At 41.3% G+C, this 22,080-nt stretch overlaps 1 protein-coding gene across 4 annotated transcripts in view; it reads left to right on the forward strand.

Moving 5' to 3' along the window:
- RBMS2 (RNA binding motif single stranded interacting protein 2) overlaps nt 1–22,080 on the forward strand; it is a 155,222-nt gene that overhangs the window by 91,318 nt on the left and 41,824 nt on the right. For all 4 annotated transcript variants that reach the window (XM_069758453.1, XM_069758451.1, XM_069758454.1 and 1 more), the window contains exon 2: nt 5,872–6,044. In XM_069758453.1, coding sequence (XP_069614554.1) covers nt 5,872–6,044 — 173 coding nt within the window. The remainder of the gene's footprint in view (nt 1–5,871; nt 6,045–22,080) is intronic.

The raw sequence follows: 22,080 nt of genomic DNA on the forward strand, positions 1-22,080 counted from the left end.
CACTGTTGACGTCACTTATCTCCGGACATTAGCTCCGGACATTAGCTCCGGACATTAGCTCCGGACATTAGCTCCGGACAAAGCCACGGAAGTTGGCACAAATTGCAGGAAGTAGTATTCTAGGCAATTATATATTAGATATCTGTTTTATTAGTCAGGCAAAATATATTGATATATTTCTTCTAATCAGGGGGACTTCTTCAATTAAGAGCTGTCATATCATTCTGAAAAAGGGTTTTAGGAGCGATTGCCTTATCCATATCTCCTTTTCCTAACATTTCCATTATTTCTCATTGATTAAGATATTTTTGCATGACACCAGTTAGCATGAAAGTCATGGTGCCGAGCAGATGAAGGTCAACTCTATTGTGAATGGAGTCTCGGAAGTAATTTGGGATATAATGTATAGTGGAAATAGAGCTCCCAAGTCCTATAAACAGAGGAAACGACTCAGGCGGCAGCAATGCCCATTGTCCATGATAATGATAATAATTGGGGCTAGCGTGAAAGTCTTCATCAGGATCCTGCTCTTCATGTTCTGAATCTCCTGAATCAGGTGCATCTTCAAGTTTTTCCAGAGGTGAAGGGACAGGTGTTACTGGACTGTATGACCCAGGGCGAATTGCTGGCGGGAGGTCTAGATATATAATTTCCTTCTTATTTTTAAGGTTGAATCCCCTCCACATTGCATATACAAAAGTAGCAGTCGTTACCAAGATTTCGCAGTTCCCTTCAGATCACAGGCACACCAAAACGAAAGCTTGTTTTGTTCCCATTAGACCACTGTCATAGTTCTTCTACACAAACAGAACACATTACATGTGGAGCCCACGACTTGTCCTCGTCGCCTTGTTTTACACCAAAGTACACATAATACACTTTTCTAACAAAGTCTGTAACGTTCCTTCGTTGTTTGCTCATGACAAAACAGCCGCAAATGTAGCCAAAGTTGTCTGGTGAATTAGGACACCCCCTTGTAGCCATTTTGATCACGTTAGATACAGAAGCTTAATTCACCACAACCGCTAAATACTGAAAGGAATCGTGGTAAGGCACCACCACACTCTTATGAACTCTGTCTAAAAGAAAATCTGCCTTTGCTCCCCAGAGCAACCAATCACAGTGCAGCTTTCATTTCTTATACTGCTGAGGTAAAATGAAAGCTGTGCAATGATTGGTTACTATGGGCACCGCCACACTGTTATGTACTGTGGCTAAACAAAATCTGTCTTTACTGCCCATAACCGTCAATAACAGTGCACCTTTTAGTTCTTATACTGCTGAGGTAAAATGAAAGCTATGCTATGATTGGATGCTGTAGAAAAAACCGCATCTCTTTGGAAGCTTTATTAAGAAAGTCTTCTCTGTCCACAGCAGCCAATCGCAGCACAGCCTCCATTAATTCCCAACCAATCTAATAACACCAAAAGTCATGCAAAGGGGTCAAAGGATAGTGCAAGAAAAAGCCTATGGAGTCAGTGTTTGTGAAAAAACTGTGCGTGATGGAATTTTTTCAAAATTTTTTACTGAGTTCAGCGATCAAAAGTCTATAAAAATCACCTCTTACTTTACCCTTGCAGACCTGGCAATTGTTGTTTAGTATTAGCACCGACATAAGGAAAGTCTATAACAGGGAACATCATGTAACAAGCGTCTTACGCAGTTTGTCGACGCTATTTCATCCCTACGCCCTGACACATCTGATTTTGGGGTGACATTTATTTTGGCGAAATTATTGATAATAAATCCAAAAGGTATACAGATTTGTGAAACCTATGGGATCGCACAATATCTGCATTTTCCTATATAGGAAATGCTTGGCAGATTACTGTTTCGAAGCGGAGATATTCTGCCAAGGAACGTTTTTAAGCACATCCAATAATTATGATTTCTTAAATTATTTTGTTGCCATAGGTACATGGATTATTAGCCCAAATATTAGTTATAGGTTGTCTTGGCAAAACGTTTTTGTTTGAGCCGTGGCCATTGTTATATAGAATTCCGAAATATTCGATATTTAGTCAATGTGTGGGATTCTCTATAGATTATATATGCAATTTATAAATACCTATAATATCAGGCAATTAGTGCTTTAGTGGCATTTTAAAGGGGTATTTTAGTAGACATCCACAGACCCTAACAATATAGAGAAGCCAGCACTGGTTTATCAGTGCATTACATGGCACAGCGGCTCTCTGGCCCACCTGGCAGTATGAGGGGTTTCTCGGCCCATTCACTTGGTTGGGGTTCTGCTTTAATTCCTTGCACATTTAGTGGTCAACGGCTCATCTGTGCAGGGAAAGTGGATGCTGCATTAAACCAATGCTTTATTCTTGGGATTGGCTGGGGTCTCAGAGGTTGTGACGCAATAATGGCCACCAAAGTCTAATTGGAAAGTTACTTTGGAGCCAGTCACTTGCCATTAGCGTGTATTTCTCCTGGGTGTGACTCACGCATAGCTTATTATATCTTATTGATGTTATGTCCTCTGTGTGCAATGGTAACTGAAATTAAAAATTACACGTCGATGTGCAGTCATTTTGGTTTGGGGTTATGAGCAATTATCTTCATGAGCCAAATGAATAATTGCTTATTAGAATACAAAATTACCAATACAGAATGATAGAAATGTTTAGTTCTATTTTTTCCATGACCAATCTCCCGTAGAAATGTGGCTTTCTGTGCATTAGGTGTTAAAGGCTTTGTCTCATTTTTCTTTAAGAGCGCACCGCTACTCTGCCTGTCAGTTTCCTGCTGGCTGGGGAGCAGCGCGCTCCTGCAGATTTCAGACGAGTGGTATGGTTGCGCTCCTCGTCCGACCTAAGTGCTCTCCTTTGCTGCTAGCGGAGGTAGATTTGCGTTATGAGAGAGGCGCAGGAGCCTCTGTGTTGGTCAGATTCAGCGATCCGGACAACTTCAGAGCGTCAATTGCACGCTCTAAATTTTGCAAGAAGCATGCGTCCCCTGCCTTGGAAACCGGTTGCCCTGAGACAGCTAAGATGGCTGAAACCTAAACAACGAGCTGTACACAATAGAGATTGAAATCTCTGCGATTTTGAGAGCACGATTGATTTTTAACAAGAGGTAAATTGCAAAGTTGCTCGTTTTTACAAGCACTTTGAAGTTATACCCATTAATGAAGTAGAGACAACCCCATTAATAAGAATAATATTATAACTAATGGTTGCTCCATGTAAGCAGGCCTTTTCTGTTTCTCCCTTATTAGATGCAATGGTACCAGTTTATGGTCGACTTTGTTTCTACCACCCAGCTAAGGAGCATTAATCATAATGCGCCCTGTAGTTCCTCTTCTGCTGCTCCCGTGGATATTACAATTACTATTTCTGGATGAAGATGATTCACAAAATATAGAGAAGATCTGCTCAGTCTAATGTCTTGTGTGCCCGTGGGGTAACCCGGAGAGAATACATATCTATTGCTAGACTGTAAATCGCTTTATCTAACATGTCACGTCACTTTGTGTTGCTGTGCCCTCGCTCATTGCATGAGCTCGCAGCTGTCAGCATTGTAAAATCTCATGTCATTTACACATATGGTCACCTGGATAAGATGTGCTTTACAGATCACCTAGCACAGCAGCTCTGTAGCATAAAAAGGAGCATTAGCTTCAGAGCTGTCAATCACCACAGCTCAACCCATATTGAGCTGCCGAGCAGTGTAAACTTTGGGAGAACACGGCAGTGAGTGGTGAAAAGAGCATATTCTTCAGAATCATGGTGTGTTATGGTGTCACAGGTCTTTTTAAGCATGAAAATGACCTTAGACATGTCGGAACGTCACATCCTGTGTATGGCAGGATAAAGATGTTTTGAAGCTCATCACCTGCTGGACGCTTTCTACTATTTTCCTGTGCATGCTCTGTCCAAGTGGGGTCCTTATATTTTGGACGTTACATCTTCCTAGAGGAGAATGCCCTGATCTACTCTTTTGTCCTTTGAAGAGTACTGCGAGCTAACCCTACACGTCTGATGGCATACTGCTTGATTGTCCTTTACCTGGACTCTAGGGTAGTAATGATTTTTTCATGTCTACAGAATAGTTAAATATGGCAGAGGTCATTGTCCTTGTTGTCAGGACATCTTCTCTTAGGCCTTGTGAACATGTCCTGTAGTTTCAGTTCTGGTGCAGTTTCCTTTAGCACAATTTATGTTATATTGGTTTACAAGTTGTTAGCTATTTCACCAAAATAATATACTAAGCACGAATTCGCGCAGCCGAAAAACAGTCCTGCTCGAAACGTTAGGCTTAGCCCCTTCTCTGGGTTTCCTGTCCTAAGCTAGCTGCCTCATATGTTTCTGTGAAGCAGTAAACTTAGGTCAGGAGATCCATGTTTCACAGTCATGTGAAACCGTCTTTAGGGCTTGCTCAGATGAGCATATTCCATGGCCGTGTGCTGTCCATATACAAAGTTGATAGCATACAAACTACAGACATTGGGGTAGTTTACATGAGCTCTGTGGTTGTTGCCCACCGATGGTCCGCGTGTAAAAAAAACCCATACCTTGCAGTACTCTGGTCCGTTTTCCAGGCCAGACTCGCCCAATGGGCACATAAAAAATCAGATGTCGTACAGACAAGAACCTTACGGAATCTGTTATTAGTTGATCCATTGAGCATAGGACACTGTGTTTGGTTTTGTGATCAATCAGAGAGTAAGAATGGCATACGGATGATAATGTGTTGGTTTTTTTTTTTGCTGGTATCAAGAATATCAGGGTGCTAGCACTGCCTTAAATTACATTCTTCTTCTTTAACTGAATAGAACAGTAGATATAAAAAATGATGATGTCTTTGAATTGATATTAGAAGAAATGTAATAGCATGAGTAGATCCCTGCATGTTGTATGTTACATCCATCTTTGCCATCTAATGGGAATGGTTTGTAGAGAGATCTGACAGTCAGCCGAAGAATGGTTCGACCAATCATTCATCTGTCGGCCATGTCGGGTCGCATACAAAGGAGCGCTCGTTCGGCTACAGAGCTGTCCTCAGACATGTCTGTCAATGTCTTATCTCAGAGAAACTATGCAATCAGTATTTCCCCCTGACATTCATTTGTTCGGGTTGCCATAAATATTGTACCATCAGCCGAACCTGCCTATCGGCAAAGTCCGGTAGACATAGGTCTAATATGTATTGGGTGGGTTGTGAGATCTTGCCTTTTTAGAATGTTCCCCCCACTGATATCAGCATGCAGGCAATATGGATATACATAGCACGAACAAGTCTCATATATTGATGTCCAGGAATCTGGAGATTTTAGATTATACGGCTTTAACACGTCATAATTAGAGTTGAGCGAATTTGTTCGGATTTGGTAGCCAAATCTGAATTTGCCATATTCGTGTTATATTGGTACCCTATATGTTTGATGATTGGTTCCGAACATATTCGGTAATTTCTACTCCCTTTTATTCTAATGACGTTCGGCTGTGTTTGACAAATATTTCAAAAACAATATTCGATGTCGACCATATTCGGAACCAAATCCGAACAAATTCACTCAACTCTAGTCATAATACACCAACTATATAGAGAGAAGACTGTCTGCTGTGACTGATACTCTTTAATAATTGCTAAATGTTGGGATTAGCATTGGTCGGACATAATGCTGTAGCTGTTATTTAGAAACTGTGGATATTAAAAGTTTTCAGTAAAGGGGCATAAAATATTCATGTTTCACAGGAATAGCTGATGGGATTTACGCTAAATAAATGAATGACTTCATTTTCCGAGAAATTATTTGAAATGAACTTTTGAATGTAGCTGGAATGTTTCATGGGTTATGTACTAGGGTTTCAGATCAAAGTCTTCCAATATCTAAAATTTTCCTTTGTATTTGTTTTCCAGCAGACCTATGTTTCGTCAGCACAGCATATGGCACCCCCCAGCCCTAGCAATAGCAGCGGCGGTGGAGAAGGAGGAGGTGGTGGAGGTGGGGAACAGTTGAGTAAAACCAACCTCTACATCAGAGGTCTTCATCCCAGCACCACGGACCAAGACCTGGTGAAGCTGTGCCAGCCGTAAGAAGCATTTATATTAATTGTCTCTCTATAGAATGCTAATTTTTAGACTTCCATTGATGCTTTCTATAGGTCTTGTAATAGACTTCTAAAATGTAAAGGTAAGACGTAAATATGAATTAGAAATACAATACAAAATAACACGGGATTATAAGATTTGTATGATAAATGTCTTGGAAGTTATCTATATACTTGTACACTGTAATAACCACACTGATTAGAGCGTAACATAATCAATGACTGGTGAATATTATCAATTATCTGTCCTGAATGCTGCAGCCAGGATTATATTCCTCACCAACCGTTACACCGATGCCTCTACCCTGTGCCAGTCATTACACTGGCTACCCATCCACTCCAGAATCCAGTACAAAACTACTACCCTCATCCACAAAGCACTCCATGGCTCAGCACCACCCTACATCTCCTCCCTGGTATCAGTCTACCACCCTACCCGTGCCCTCCGCTCCGCTAATGACCTCAGGTTAGCATCCTCAATAATCAGAACCTCCCACTCCCGTCTCCAAGACTTTACACGTGCTGCGCCGATTCTTTGGAATGCACTACCTAGGTTAATACGATTAATCCCCAATCCCCACAGTTTTAAGCGTGCCCTAAAAACTCATTTGTTCAGACTGGCCTACCGCCTCAATGCATTAACCTAACGATCCATGTGTGGCCTATTTATAATAATAAAAAAAAATAAAAAGGTTCCTCGCATCATGTTCTCATACACTTTATGCAGTATTAGCCCTCTGTGTCTGTACTGCTACATACTTAGGCAGTTAACTGGTTCATGCAGCTTTACATGAACACCTGAGCCTTACACTATAGCTGGTCCGAATAACTAAAGCAATTGTTACCATCCACCTCTCGTGTCTCCCCTTTTCCTCATAGTTTGTAAGCTTGCGAGCAGGGCCCTCACTCCTCTTGGTATCTATTTTGAACTGTGATTTCTGTTATGCTGTAATGTCTATTGTCTGTACAAGTCCCCTCAATAATTTGTAAAGCGCTGCGGAATATGTTGGCGCTATATAAATAAAAATTATTATTATTATATTATTATAATGACTGATGAATATTGATTAGCTGCTTACAATGGTATTTAATAAGGAATGAGATATATCAGGCAAAACGTGTTCAGTTTTTGAAGGTGATGTCTTGGAAGCAGAAAAAATGGGCTAATATAAGGAGCCGAGTGACTTTGAGAAACACCAACATTTGATAGTTAGGTGTCTGGGCAAGAACACTTTTTGCTACACAGTGGCTAATACCTACCAAAATAGCCCTGGGAAAGACAACCCAACAAACTGGTCGCAGGGTCATGTATGCCCAATGTTCATCACAATTTGATTGAGCATGTGTAGAATCTGCTGAAAGACCAAGTCTGGTTCCTGGAGGCCTCACTTCTCAACCTAGATGAATGAAAGGATAGTCTGCAAGAAACTGGTGGCACCACAAGTCACCTTCAGAGTTATTGTGGGGTTTATACCTCCACATTTAGTGACACGAGGGGAACCAACACAACATCAGGCAAGTTGTGATATGACTGATTGTTGTATATTTTGCTGATCCATAAAAGCACTGTCAGCTTGTTTCCTTTTTTGAGCTGCTTGTATTGCCTTTTAGATGGACTCCTTCCCAGTTTTCTGCTGCCTTGTGGACATTAACAACTTGACATTTGGCCCAATCCATTGCCATGCACTAATGAGAATAAAAACATCAAAACAAGCTGTTTTTCTCGGCATTTGCCCATGCTGTGTGGATCATCGATGCCAGTCTGGAGCCTGGTGGCAGTGGGTTGGACTCCAGTTTATTTTTAACTCTTGCTTTTGGGATTTTGAGGAAAGAGAAGAGGGCAAAAATATCTTCTGGAAATAACACAGATTTTTAGATCTTAGAGTTAGTGATGCCTGAAAATAATCTGCTATTGTCCAAAGTCTCCTTGCTATCAAAGCGTTTTATTGGCTGCAGTAATTTAAAGGGAATTTTAATATGTGAAAATGAGTTATGATTTATAGTGCCTTATATTAATAATGACAACGACTTTGGAAGACTAGGAGGGAGGCAGAGCGGTTACTCTAGAGCTGGACTTCAACTGCTCCCTGCCACAGTATTTTAAGAGAAAGTCTAATAAAACCTGGACATGCTCTCACATGGGTGGGGCTGTTTTTAGTCCCTTTAGGGACTCTGTAAATTGACACAAATGTGTCCTATAGATGTGATGATCTGTATCCTTACATATTGACCTTACAGTCTTTGATCACTGCTTTAGATTGTGTTCCTGAAAGTACGGTAAATGTTCTTTCCTGTAGAAATTCTTAGTCAGAATCTGAAAATTGCTTGAAGAAATATGCATGTTTTTTTGGAAAATTGCCAAAAGTCGTGAAAAGCATATTGTAGAGGTGAGTTGTTGTAACTCACTACATGAGAACTTCTGAAGAGTTTGGTGGAGCAGGTCTTCTAACCATATGTGTATCTGGCCTCAGCCCACTGCTAATAGTTATATCCATTTGTTGTATAGTCAGAATGTTTTCCAATCTGGTGTGTCTGTCAGAAAAATTATTGGAAAAGCTAGAAATGATGTCCCTTATAATAGTCATTATCTACGAGCATGTATATATATATGGATCTTGGCCACTACGACCTCCAAGACCTACCACAAAATGTAATGCAGATAATATTGTTCTTGCATAAGAAAATGAAGCATACTGAGAAGATTATTTTGTGGATGGTGTTGTTTTGTTGTATTGAATATTTGTATAGTTCACAGATAAAAAGAGATAAAAAGCTTGTTCTATTGTAGAAAAATAAGTAAAAAAAATTCTAGAACTACTCAATCTTTAATTTTAGTAGGGTCTCACCAGCCAGAACAAGGAGATACCTGGGCTTGACCAACCATACCAAAATATATAATATTGTTCAAGTTATCTCTCATTTGCCCTTAATCCCCCTATAACATTAACATAAGTACAAATCTAGTTATATTCTTGGACCAATAATCCGGCAAACAAAAACACAGCAATTTGCAAAACCCAAGGGTAATGATCAAGGGTTCTGGTCTCTAATGATGTGCACCATGAATGCGTCAGGGACTGAGATGGAACATTTTGGAAGACTACTTCCATCAGATCTTATAATGATAAAAACAAACAGAGCACGAGTGGCCAAAAAATAAGGTAAGAGCCAATAACAGATATGGAATTTTAGGAACCTTTACTCAACCTTGCGTCAATCAGATAATTTTTTAATGTTAAAGGGTTTGAGCCAAATGTTGACTTCAGGATATACATGAGATATGGAATAACTTTCTGAACCCTGGCTCCCCCACCGATCCTGAGAACAGAGCAGTCGAGACCCGTTTGAATGGATTGGAGGTTGAGCAGGTTCACCTCTGGCTCATTGCTTCCCTATGGGTCAGATGAAGATAGATGTCTACAGATGGGTTTCTGTTTGGCTGATAGGTATAATAATATTGTAAGGTTGTTAAAGGGAAACTGTCAGCAGTTTTTTTCTGTTCTGTAATCTGAGAGCAGCATAATGTAGTAGCAGAGAGTATGATTCCAGGGATGTGTCACTTACTAGGTTGGGCGCTGCTGTTTAAAAGAAAATCAAATGTTTCATTAGCAGAAGATTATCACTACAGGACTAGGTATCATGCGTCTCCTGTTCAGCTGCTCTGTATAACTCCACGCCACCACTGATTGGCTGCTTTCTGTCAATGCACAGTGTACACAGAAAGCTGCCAATCAGAGGTGTGGGTGGGGTTATACAGAGCTCAGCATTCAGAGAACTGCTCCATCTGCAGCAGAGAAAACAGTGACTATATCAAAATGACAGCAAGCAGCCCAGTAAGTGACACCACTGGGATCAGAGTCTCTGCCCCTACATAACCCTGCGCTCAGATTACATAGCAAAAATCCTGTGACAGCTTCCCTCTAGGGGATCAGACCATGACCTTCAGGAGGCGTATCTATAATTTGTGGCACTAGTGAGAGAGTTTTCTTATCTAGATGAAAAAATCATGTTCAAATTTGTAGCATTTAATGTAGTGAAGAGGAAAAGTAATTTGTAACAAGGTAATGGCCAATAATCCTTAGGCCACAACTTAATTGCTGGCGCTACGAGGATTTCACAATTTGAACCGTCATGATATTAGAAAAGCTGGAGATTGGCTTTCAGATCTGAGAGAGCTTTTTTTATGATAACCTGGAAATGATCAATATGTTGAAACCGTTATGTAAAGTACACAGCAAAACAACATTGCTCCCTCGTGTGACCTTGGCCGGCGTGTAGAAATCTTTTGAAGACCTTATTTATCTTCATGACTAAGGCTGAGCCATACTAGATCTGTTCCAGATAAACACTTTATGCTGTATAGTACTATTATTATTTATTATGCTTTGCTTATATAGCACAGACCTTATCATCGCTGTCCCCATTGGGGCTCACAATCCAAATTCTCTATCAGAATGTATTTGGAGTGTGGGAGGAAACCCACGCAAACACGAGGAGAACATAGAAACCCACTGCTGATGTTGTTCTTTATGGGATTTGAACCCAGGACCCCAGCACTGCAAAGCAACAGTGCTAACCACTAAGCCACCGTGCTGCTTTTTTACTGTTTTTTATCTATGTACTGTATCATAAAGATGTGTAGGTGTTAGGAAAGTAATACTGCAACCACATACTAGTATCAGTAACAATGGTGTGAGAATAATATGACCATTAAAATAGCAAAAAATAAATGACATGATTCACCCAACATAGCTTGAACTTCATCTATAGAAAGTTTGTGTAAAGAATTATAGGTTCTCCAGGGTCCTCCTGGTGAAGACAAAGCCTTCATCTTTAAATCATCTCAACAACAAGTTCCAAGTTAAAGGGGTTATCCGGGACATTTTAATTTTTTTTCTCATTGGGCTAAGAACCATGGCCCAAGGTCTACTGCTTCCGTTGACCTCACGTCAACAGAGCAGCTCTTCTTTGTCGACTCTGTGGACAGGCTATGACTGTCGATGACATACTGACAGCTGGCTCCTGCAGTTAGGCAACAGAAAGTTGGCTGTCAATCAGCATGACATCGGCAGTGTCATCCCATCAGCAAAGCAGCAGAAGAGAAGCGGCTACATTGTTGACGTGCTATCACCGAAAGCCGCAGAATCGCCAGTAGGGGTGGTGCATTACCGCTGTGAGCTGGCAGAGATCGGCACCAGGATGAACAGGTATTTAGTTAGTAGCTTCTTGCCTGTATATTCTTAGACCCATAAGAAAAAATAAAATGGTCCCGGAAAACCCCACATAGTGCTCCATAATGTATAATGGGCCCAAATAGAGTCCCATACAATATAAGGGCCCCATATAGTTCTCCATACAGTATAATGGCCCCACTTAGTGATCAATACAGTGTAATGGCCCCACATAGTATGCTATACAGTATAATAGCCCCACATACAGTTTTTGCACCTATTGTCATCACTGTCCCTGATGGGGCTCACAATTTAAATTCCCTGTCAGTATGTCTTTGGAATGTGGGAGGAAACAGGAGTACCTGAGAGGAAACCCACGCAAACATGGGGAGAACATACAAACTCCTTGCAGATGTTGTCCTTGGTGGAATTTGAACTCAGGACTCCAGCGCTGCAAGGCTGCTGTGCTAACCACTGAGCTGTCCTGATGGGCCCCATATATATAGCTACATACAGTAGAATGACCCCATTCACATTCAGTGCTCCATACAGTGTAATGCACCCTACATAGTGTTTCATGCTGTATAATGGCCCCACATAGTGCTCCATACAGTATAATAGGCCACAATTTAAAAAAAAAACCCTCACCGGTGCCTGTTCCTCCACAGCTCCGGTCTCTTCATGGTGTCTTCAGATCCTCTGCACAACTTGGTACAGAGGGTGCGTTGTAATGACATCATCATGCCCATTGCGCAGAGATGTTAGACGCAGAGGGGGAATTATGGGAGAGGGACAATGGATAATGTGTGCAAACTGTAAAGCGCTGCGGAATATGTTAGTGCTATATAAAAAATAAAGATTATGATTATTATTAGAGGGACGCTCCCTCCTCCATTGCTTTTAGCTGTATCGGCATCTAGGATGTAGATATACGGTAGTTGTAAGGCCATATTCACACATTCAGTATTTGGTCAGTATTTTACATCAGTATTTGTAAGCCAAAACCAGGAGAGGGTGATAAATAGAGAAGTGGTGCATATGTTTCTATTATACTTCTCTTCTGATTGTTCCACTCCTGGTTTTGGCTTACAAATACTTATGTGAAATACTGTCCAAATACTGAACATGTGAATGTGGCCTAAGTATGATGTCGGGCAGGGGACCCACCCAACATTGCGGGCCAAATATACTCACCCTGCGGGCTAGATTTGGCCCATGGGTCAGAGTTTGACATATGTGCCCTAGAGAGACTACATAGAATGTTGAAAAAAAGTTTTAAAATAAATAAATAAAAGTTAACTATCCCCATTTCCCATTCTGTTATTTAAAAAAAATATGAAAATCATAAGCATATTTGATATGTCCACGTTCGTAAATGTCTGACAATTAAAAATATAACATCTCCCAAATTAAATAAACTTCCAGAAGTGCAGAATTTGATCAACTTGTTGTCTTCAAAAATGGCACAAAGCAACTGACCAAAAAGTAGCACATATCCCAAAAAGGTGTCAATAAAAACTATGTTGAGAGAACAATAATGGGTCTCAGAAAAAAATGATGCAAACCAAAGTTAAGGCACCACTCCAGGATTTTATTTTTATTTCAGCGCCGGAGTGGTGCCACTAACGTAAGTTCTCTGCCCTAGTATTAAACTCACCAGACTCTGTCTTCAGCTGTTCCCGACCCCGCTCCAGGTCCGCACCGCCATCTTGTGACCGCAACTTCCGACTGGCCGGAAGCCAGAGGCAACGGTCACAAGCTCTCAGTGTAAGTCTATGAGACTCGTTCTGGACTCATGGACTTACATTGAGTTGTGACTTCTGGATCGTTCTGAAACACTGGAGCGATTCGGCAAGTCACAAACGTTTGGAGACCAACCAGCACGGTGCTGTTAGCAGATGAAGACGGTGACAGCTGCTGATAAGTATTATCCTCTGGGGGCCGGAAACTTAGATTAGTGTCACCACCCCCCCAGTGGTAAAATAAAAAAAACTATAAAACCTTTTTTTAATGCCATAAATGTACAGACCTACAGAATAAAGTCACCTGGATATTTTTTACTTATTATTGAACACCGTAAAATTGAGACCCAAGCAACAGAGGTAGGATTGAGGATTTATTTTTACTGTTCGACACTACAGATCATTTCTTTCCCCATTTCCAATGCATTAATTACAGTTCCTACATTTAGGGGTCTTCAAAACTCGTGCTGCCAAATCCTGTCCTCCTATGGCTATGTTGAAATAAAAAAGTTATGGATCTTGGAGGAAAGGAATGTATAAACTGTAAAAAAATAAAAAAAAAACCTTACCTGGAAGGGGTTAAGGAATGTTGAACTTAAGAATTGAATGTTAATTGGATGAATATTAGTAAATATTTAGCGTTTATTTGCCTTAGTTACCGTATTTAGGATTAATTTTGTTACCCAAGTCTTGTAACTGTAATTATGAATACGAAATTATGAGTTATATTCTTAATAAAAACGTAAGAGTTTTTGACAGATTTAAAGAAAGAAAAGCCAGAAGTAAGAGAAAGGCCGAACTTTTGTGCCTGGGTGTTCGACGTTCTCTGAATGGGTTCTAAATCTGTAGCTATATGAAATATGTATCCATACATTTATACACATATTTATACATTTACAGCATCACGAGGAGGAGGAGTTAGAGGAGTTAGAGGAGGGGGAGCAACTTCTGCCTCGTAACCTCATTTCACCCCAGTCAAGGAATGCAGTGTACATCCCATGAGCCCCAAGGAGATCTGCACATGTCGCCCACAGACTAAGAGAATGTTGTTTGGATGAAGCAAGATGTTTGTAGGGAGAGAGCTGGCCAGATGGGAAAGTGTTTGACTCCAGTGTTCAGCTAGTAGTGTAAGAAACTGCAGCACTCACAAGGTTTAGATGGCACAAACTCCGTGTATTGCAGATCATTATTCTTACACAGTCACTATGTGCAGCCCGTCATTCTTCATCTCTTGTATCTTTATTCTATCATTTGTATATACGACCCGAGAATCCACATGAAAATTGCTACATATGTTTATACAATATATCATATAATATTTGCATTATTATTTGTTACTCTTTTTTTTTTGTGATTTTGTTTCTAATTTTAAATTAATAATATTTTTAAGAATATTATTTGTATCTTCTTTTTTTTTTTTGCTACAATTTCCGCCACTTCTACTTTTAGATGCTTAGCTCATTTTTTCCCTTTGCAATATTTTCTTCCTACGGAAGGAATATATAACCTAGGCTCCTAAAAATGATCAATAATATTTTTAAGAATATTATTTGTATCTTTGTTTTTGCTACAATTTCTGCCGCTTCTTCTTTTAGATGCTTAGCTCATTTTTTCCCTTTGCGATATTTTCTTCATATGGAAGGAATATATAACCTAGGCTCCTAAAAATTGTTAGTATTATTTTTAAGGATATTATTTGTATAATTTTTGTTACAATTTACACCACTTCTACTTTTAGGCTATGTGCACACGTTGCGGATTAGGCTTAGGAATTTCTGGTGCGGACTCTGCCTCTCCTGGCAGAAAACGCACCTGCGGTTCCGCAGCGTTTTTTGGTGCGGTTCCGCAGTGTTTTTTGTGCGTTTTTGCTGCGGTTTTCTTGCGGATTTGCTGCGGTTTTCTATACAAAAACGCTGCAGATTCACAAAAAAGAAGTGACATGCTACTTCTTTTAAACCGCAGCGTTTCCGCAGCGGATTTTCCGCAAAGTGTGCACAGCATTCTGCACCACAGAAAACGCTGCGGATCCGCAGAGAATCCACAACGTGTGCACATAGCCTTAGATAGTTAGCTGAGAACCGATAGCTCCTTTTTTCCCCATTGCAATATTTTTTTTCATATGGAAGGAATATATAACTTAGGCTCCTAAACCCTGGCTCCAGTGTTCAGTGGAACTGACCCTATAAACGGAAACACTGAGTATAATATTATAAAGTGTAGAAAGTCTTTGTTTGCATATGGAAAGCCATAAATTATGCAATTTTTCCAGCTTATTTTATTTCCACCATCTCATGTTTTTGCTGAATTCTACCTGTGATATATGAAATTTCCCTTACTTGTGAGCATAGACGATGCATGTCGGCATCCACATTGTGCCTGTCATCGGCGAGCTGTGATGTGACTCAATTTGGTATACTCTGAGGAATTTAGAGCAGTTATTTGTTTCCATTTCCGGCAAAATATTGCAGTTGACTACACCATGTAAGGTTTTAGATAATTTCCCATGATCCCTTTAAATAAATAAACCCATTTTGTGATTAGATTAAAGATACTATTTTTTTGTGCAAAAAAAAATACATTGCATTATTTATCTTGTACAGCCTATACTATTCTATATTCCGGAGATGCCTTCACATTTCTGAGCATTTCAAAACTTTCCAGTCTTAAAAGGGTTGTATGGAGGCACAAAAGCATGACAATTATGATCTAAAAGGAAAGAACTTACTAAGTAGCTTCCATTAACAAATTAATTCATAAATACATTTAATTAGCAAATAACTATCGTTTTGTGAATGGAGGTAATTGCTCTAGCACATCAAAATGTCTGCCCCTTGCTACACTGGCAGAAACATGTCCTAAAAGGAGCATGAGCATGAGTTAAAAGATCATGTGCAATAGGCTGCACCGCCCCAACCATTAATGTGAGAGAGGATATTCTGGTCTAATAGTGAAGATACCAGGGGTGCTGAGGTAAGAAGAGGCTGCTCACACTGCTGTCCATGTTGTCTTTCTAATCTAATACTATAGTTAACACGAGTGCTGGCATAAAAGTAGGTTGCTAACACTGCTGTCCACTTTGTCTTTCTGATCCAATACTGGAGATAACATGACTGCTGAGTTAAGAAATCGCCACTAAGGCTACTTTCACACTAGCGTCGGATTCGGCCCGTCGCAATGCGTCGGGCCGAGATTCCGACACTAGCGTTTGATGCGCTGCACAACGGAGGCAGCGGATGCATTTCTCCGGCGCATCCGCTGCCCCATTGTGAGGTGCGGGGAGGCGGGGGCGGAGTTCCGGCCGCGCCTGCGCGGTCGGAAAAAGCGGTCCGTCGGCAGCAAAAAACGTTACATTTAACGTTTTTTGCTCCCGGCAGTCCGCCAAAACACGGCGCAACCGTCGCACGACGGTTGCGATGTGTGTCAATACGTCGCAATGCGTCGGTAATGTTACTCTATGGGGCAAAAGCGCATCCTGCAAACAACTTTGCAGGATGCGTTTTTTCCCCTAAACGATGCATTGCGACGTATTGAAAACAACGCTAGTGTGAAAGTAGCCTAACACTGCTGTACACCTTTTGTTTCTGATCCAATACTGGAAATAACATGGGTGCTGAGTAGTGATGAGCGAGTATACTCGTTGCTCGAGTGATCTCGGAGTATTTGTTACTGCTCAGAGATTTAGTTTTCGTTGCCTCAGCTGCATGATTTGCGGCTGCTGGACAGCTTGAATACATGTGGGGATTCTCTAGCAACCAGGCAACCCCCACATGTACTCAGGCTGGCTAGCAGCCGTAAATCATGCAGCTGAATCAACAAAAACTGAATCTCCAAGCACTCACAAATACTCTGACACCACCCGAGCAACGAGTATACTCGCTCATCATTAGTGCTGAGGTAAGAAGAGGCTTCTCTCACTGCTGTCCAACCTGTCCTTCTGATCTAATACTGGAGATACTAGGAGTGCTGAAATAATAAGAGGCTGCTCACACTGTTGTCCACCGTGTTTTATTGAATACTGTTGATAGTAGGGGTGCTGAGGTAAAAAGAGACCGCTCACACTGCTGTCCACCCTGTCTTTCTGATCTAATACTGGAGATACCAGAGATATTGAGGTAATAAGAGACTGCTCACACTGCTGTCTACCCTGTTTTTCTGATCTAATACTGGAGATACCAGGGATGCTGAGATCAGAAGAGGCTGCTCACACTGCTGTCTACCTTGTCTATCTGATGTAATACTGGAGATATCAGGGGTACTGAGGTAATAAGAGACTGCTCACACTGCTGTCCACCTTGCCTTTGCCATTGAATAATGTTGATAATGGGGGTACTGATGTAATAAGAGGCTTCTCACGCTGCTGTCCACCCTGTCTTTCTGATCTAATACTGGAGATACCAAGGGTACTGGGGTAATAAGAGCAAGCTCTGCGGAATATGTTGGCGCTATATAAATAAAATTATTATTATAAGAAACTGCTTATACTGCTGTCCACCCTGCCTGTCTCATCGAATACTGTTGATAATTGGGGTACTGATGTAATAAGAGGCTTCTCACATGATAGTAGGGGTGCTGAGGTAATAAGAGTCTGCTCATACTGTTGTCCACCCTGTCTTTCTGATCTAATACTGGAGATTCCAGGGATGCTCAGATCAGAAGAGGCTGCTTACACTGCCGTCTACCTTGTCTATCTGATATAATATTGGAGATACCAGGGGTGCTGAGGTAAGAAGAGGCTGCTCACACTGCTGTCTACCTTGTCTATCTGATATAATATTGGAGATACCAGGGGTGCTGAGGAAAGAAGAGGCTGCTCACACTGCTGTCTACCTTGTCTATCTGATATAATATTGGAGATACCAGGGGTGCTGAGGTAAGAAGAGGCTGCTCACACTGCTGTCTACCTTGTCTATCTGATATAATATTGAAGATACCAGGGGTGCTGAGGTAGGAAGAGGCTGCTCACACTGCTGTCTACCTTGTCTATCTGATATAATACTGGAGATACCAGGGGTGCTGAGGAAAGAAGAGGCTGCTCACACTCCTGCCCACCCTGTCTTTCTGAATGTTGAGCTGCTGCTGTGGCCTTGAGATATCTTGATAGTATGGTATAGGTTATCTCCAGGTCACAGCAGCGAAGCTTCTTACTACACAAGCTCATAGGTACTTGTCCTATTATTTGTTAGACAGATTTCTGTCAGTGTGCTAAGATACCAGCAATTATAATGTACTACATTGATTACATTCAAGTTTAAAATGAGTGTGAGTAAATGTTTTCTCTGGTGATTTGCATCCTGTAGAGTTTACACCAGGCAATAAACAGTGATCTAATGCAAAGATGGACATACATCACTCACACACTGGGCACAACGTTTATGTATTGCTTACATACTGCACCCATGGTACTTACACTTTTTTCAATCTATTTCTTGTTGCTTTTATAGCACCAACATTTTCCGCAGTGCTGTACAGAGATCGTTACCATTTACATCAGTCCCGGTCCCATATGGAACTTACAATGTAAACTTACTATCTCAGACACACTAGTCATAATTTTGTTAGAAGACAATAAACCAGTCATGGTTTATTTTAAATTGCTGTAAATTCAGTGACCCAGTTGACTATTTTTCCATTAATAGTAACTCTGAACTGCTCTAAATGTAGGTGATTAGGGATTAATGTTATAATTGTGACAATTACATACACATGCATACATAATAGGGCCAATTTCATAGGAAGCCGTTTAGCCTATTAGTATGTTTTCACCTCTTAGGCCAGGTTCACACTGCGTTTTAGCAGTCCGTTAGAAGGACTACGTTACACCGCGGCATAACGCGGTGTAACGCAGTCCGTTAACGCCGCCATTAAACCCTATGGCGGATGCATCGCTAGCGCACGCCCACAATGGGCGTGCCCTAGCGATGTGCCGTCATTGAGTGACGGACCCTGGGACGCGGGCTGCTAGCGCAGATATAGCATCTGCTACTGTAGCTCTATCTGCGCTAGCGGTATGACAAGTCGGCACTTGCGTTAACAGCAGCCTGAGTACTCACTGTGTCTGTGCACTTAGCCAACAGAATGCATTGGGAGCATTTCCCGACATGTACCATAACATTCCCATAGACTCCCCTCATTCACCAAATGGAGGCCAGAAGTGTTTTGTTTCATCCATTGTCTGGCAGGTATGCATCTGCATCTTGTTTGTTTTAGGTGTGTACATACTTGGTTTATGTCCACTGTTGGGCGTATACTCTCATAAAGTTCCTATATGGTTTTTTGCAGTGGCTGTCTGTATAGGAAAGCATAATCTGCTGCTTTGTCCTAAACAGTAAAACAAATGGTATATTGATGCATATCGGCCAGAATGGGGACGAAAATACTCTTTTGGCACCCGTTTGATGAATGAGGGTTTATGGGATCTTTACAGCATACACTAGGAAAAGCAGACTATGCTTTCCCATACAGAAGACCTCTGCAAGAAACATACTGTATATCATACAGTATACTTTTTGTTTGCAATTGGTCCGTATACCTTGCCATCCATTCTGACTTTAGGCTGCTGAGTAGAGATTAGGGAATCAATTTGAAAAAAATAGTTTGTATAAAATTTTATGAAATTTGCAGCTCCCGGTGAAGGCAACTAGCTTGATTTGATTTGCACATTAATATTTTACACATTGCAGAAGATTGTATCAGTCACTGAAGATGCACATGATCTCAATTACAACCTCTCGGGTTTCCCTATAATGCCTTCCAGCTATCACGTCACATGGTACAGTGCAGCCAATCAGAAGTGACTATGAAAGCCTGTATAAAAGCTGAGGTAAGGAATGCTGCAGACATTTTAAAGTTATTTAGGATAGTGAGGGTACATCACAGCAAAGCAATAGAGATAGGAATAGAAAGCCTTAAGGTACCTTCACACTAAACGACGCTGCAGCGATCCAGACAACGATCCGGATCGCTGCAGCGTCGCTGTTTGGTCGCTGGAGAGCTGTCACACAGACCGCTCTCCAGCGACCAACGATGCCGGTAACCAGGGTAAACGTCGGGTTACTAAGCGCAGGGCCGCGCTTAGTAACCCGATGTTTACCCTGGATACCATCCTAAAAGTAAAAAAAACAGACGCTTCATACTTACCTTTCCGCTGTCTGTCCTCGGCGCTGTGCTTCTCTGTACTGGCTGTGAGCACAGCGGCCGGAAAGCAGAGCGGTGACGTCACCGCTCTGCTTTCCGGCCGCTGTGCTCACAGTGAGTGCAGGAAAGCACAGCGCCGAGGACAGACAACGGTAGGTAAGTATGAAGCGTCTGTTTTTTTTACTTTTAGGATGGTAACCAGGGTAAACATCGGGTTACTAAGCGCGGCCCTGTGCTTAGTAACCCGATGTTTACCCCTTGTTACCAGCGAAGACATCGCTGAATCGCTGTCACACACGCCGATTCAGCGATGTCAGCGGGAGAGCCAGCGACCAAAGAAAGGTCTGGCCTTCTAGCCCCGACCAACGACATCACAGCAGGATTCTGATCGCTGCTGCGTGTCAAACTAAACGATATCGCTAGCGAGGACGCTGCAACGTCACGGCGATATCGTTTAGTGTGAAGGTACCTTAAAACATTGGAAAAATACTTTAGACAGCAATGTGTTGTACAACTGCAGCAGTAAAAAAGATAAGTGTAGTAGTCTGTGAATAATGCAGAATCAATTGGTAGGGAAAGAGAGATGTATGGTGCAGCAACAGTGCAGAATTCAGTGATTGATCAGTGGTAGCATGTAGATGGCATCTGTTCAGCAGCATTTGCATTACATTTGCACTTTTTTTTACTTAATGTATTAGAAAGCAGCAGCAATGGAGCACAATATTTTTTGCAGGAAAAAAATATGAAATCTGAGTCAGTCAGAGATGTGCTTGCTAGTTGCAAGCAGCTGATACATTTTTGCATTACTTGTGCACTACTTTGTGTGAAGGAGGAAATAATTGTTTTTTTGTTTTCTAAAATACAACAAAAAATTCCACAAAATCCAAACATTTAACAGCAATTTTCTACCTCTAAGTATGGGTCTTGCAAACAATTTTTTTGCACGTATGTTTTATTAGTTAAATTTTACATCCATAAATTTTACATCCACCAATACAGCGTCCTTTTACAGGTGCTGGCTTTATGCATGTGTACCTTCTTTCTTATCATTTATTTCCACGTCAAGTTTGGGAAAATGGATGAATCTTGTTAAAAAAAAAATGTAAAAGAAAATGTAAACATTTACCGTATTTTGCGGTTATAAAACGCTAGGGATTATAAGACACACCCAAAATTTGGAGGAGAAAAATAAGAAAAAATTTTTCTTTAATAAAATGATGGTGCTTCTTAGGCTGCCGTCACACTAGCAGTATTTGGTCAGTATTTTACCTCAGTATTTCTCAGCCAAAACCAGGAGTGGGTGATAAATACAGAAGTGGTGCATATGTTTCTATTATACTTTTCCTCTATTTGCTCCACTCCTGGTTTTGGCTCAGAAATACTGATGTAAAATACTGACCAAATACTGCTAGTGTGACGGCAGCCTTATAATCCATGCGTCTTATTGCTTACCGGGGGTGGTGGCTGCGGTGAAGCGGGGTCGCTGATGGAGGAGGCAGGAGTGGCAACACAAGAAAACTAATGCTGCAACTTGCAAAATTTGAAAACATTAAGCATTACTCTCCGCAAGAACTTCCAATCTGCGGCTAGACATCCAATTACAGTGCAGCAGGTACAGGCTCATCGTTGTAGAGTTCGGCTTGTAACAGAATCTGCCCAGCTTAGTTATTTCCTGTCTGGTGTCAGTAAATGGTTGAGAGGAGGTGGGGGATGGTAACTGTAGGAAGGGAAAGACTAAAGTTAATCCTTTCCTTGCTGGGTAGTAAAAACAAAAAAATGCAATTTGCACAGATCCATGGATCTCATGCACGGGGAGAGAGTTAAACAACTTGGGGTCAACAGAAGAATGTTATCTGTCATAGGGAGTACAGTGGAAGAGGCAGGAAGAGGGAGATGGCGGGAAAGCAATGCTGTCAACCCAGGCTATACTTAGCTGTATGGGTAACTGTCTCACTAGTAGAAGGAAAAGGC

Source organism: Ranitomeya imitator, chromosome 3 (assembly GCF_032444005.1).
Source record: "Ranitomeya imitator isolate aRanImi1 chromosome 3, aRanImi1.pri, whole genome shotgun sequence".
NCBI lineage: Eukaryota > Metazoa > Chordata > Amphibia > Anura > Dendrobatidae > Ranitomeya > Ranitomeya imitator.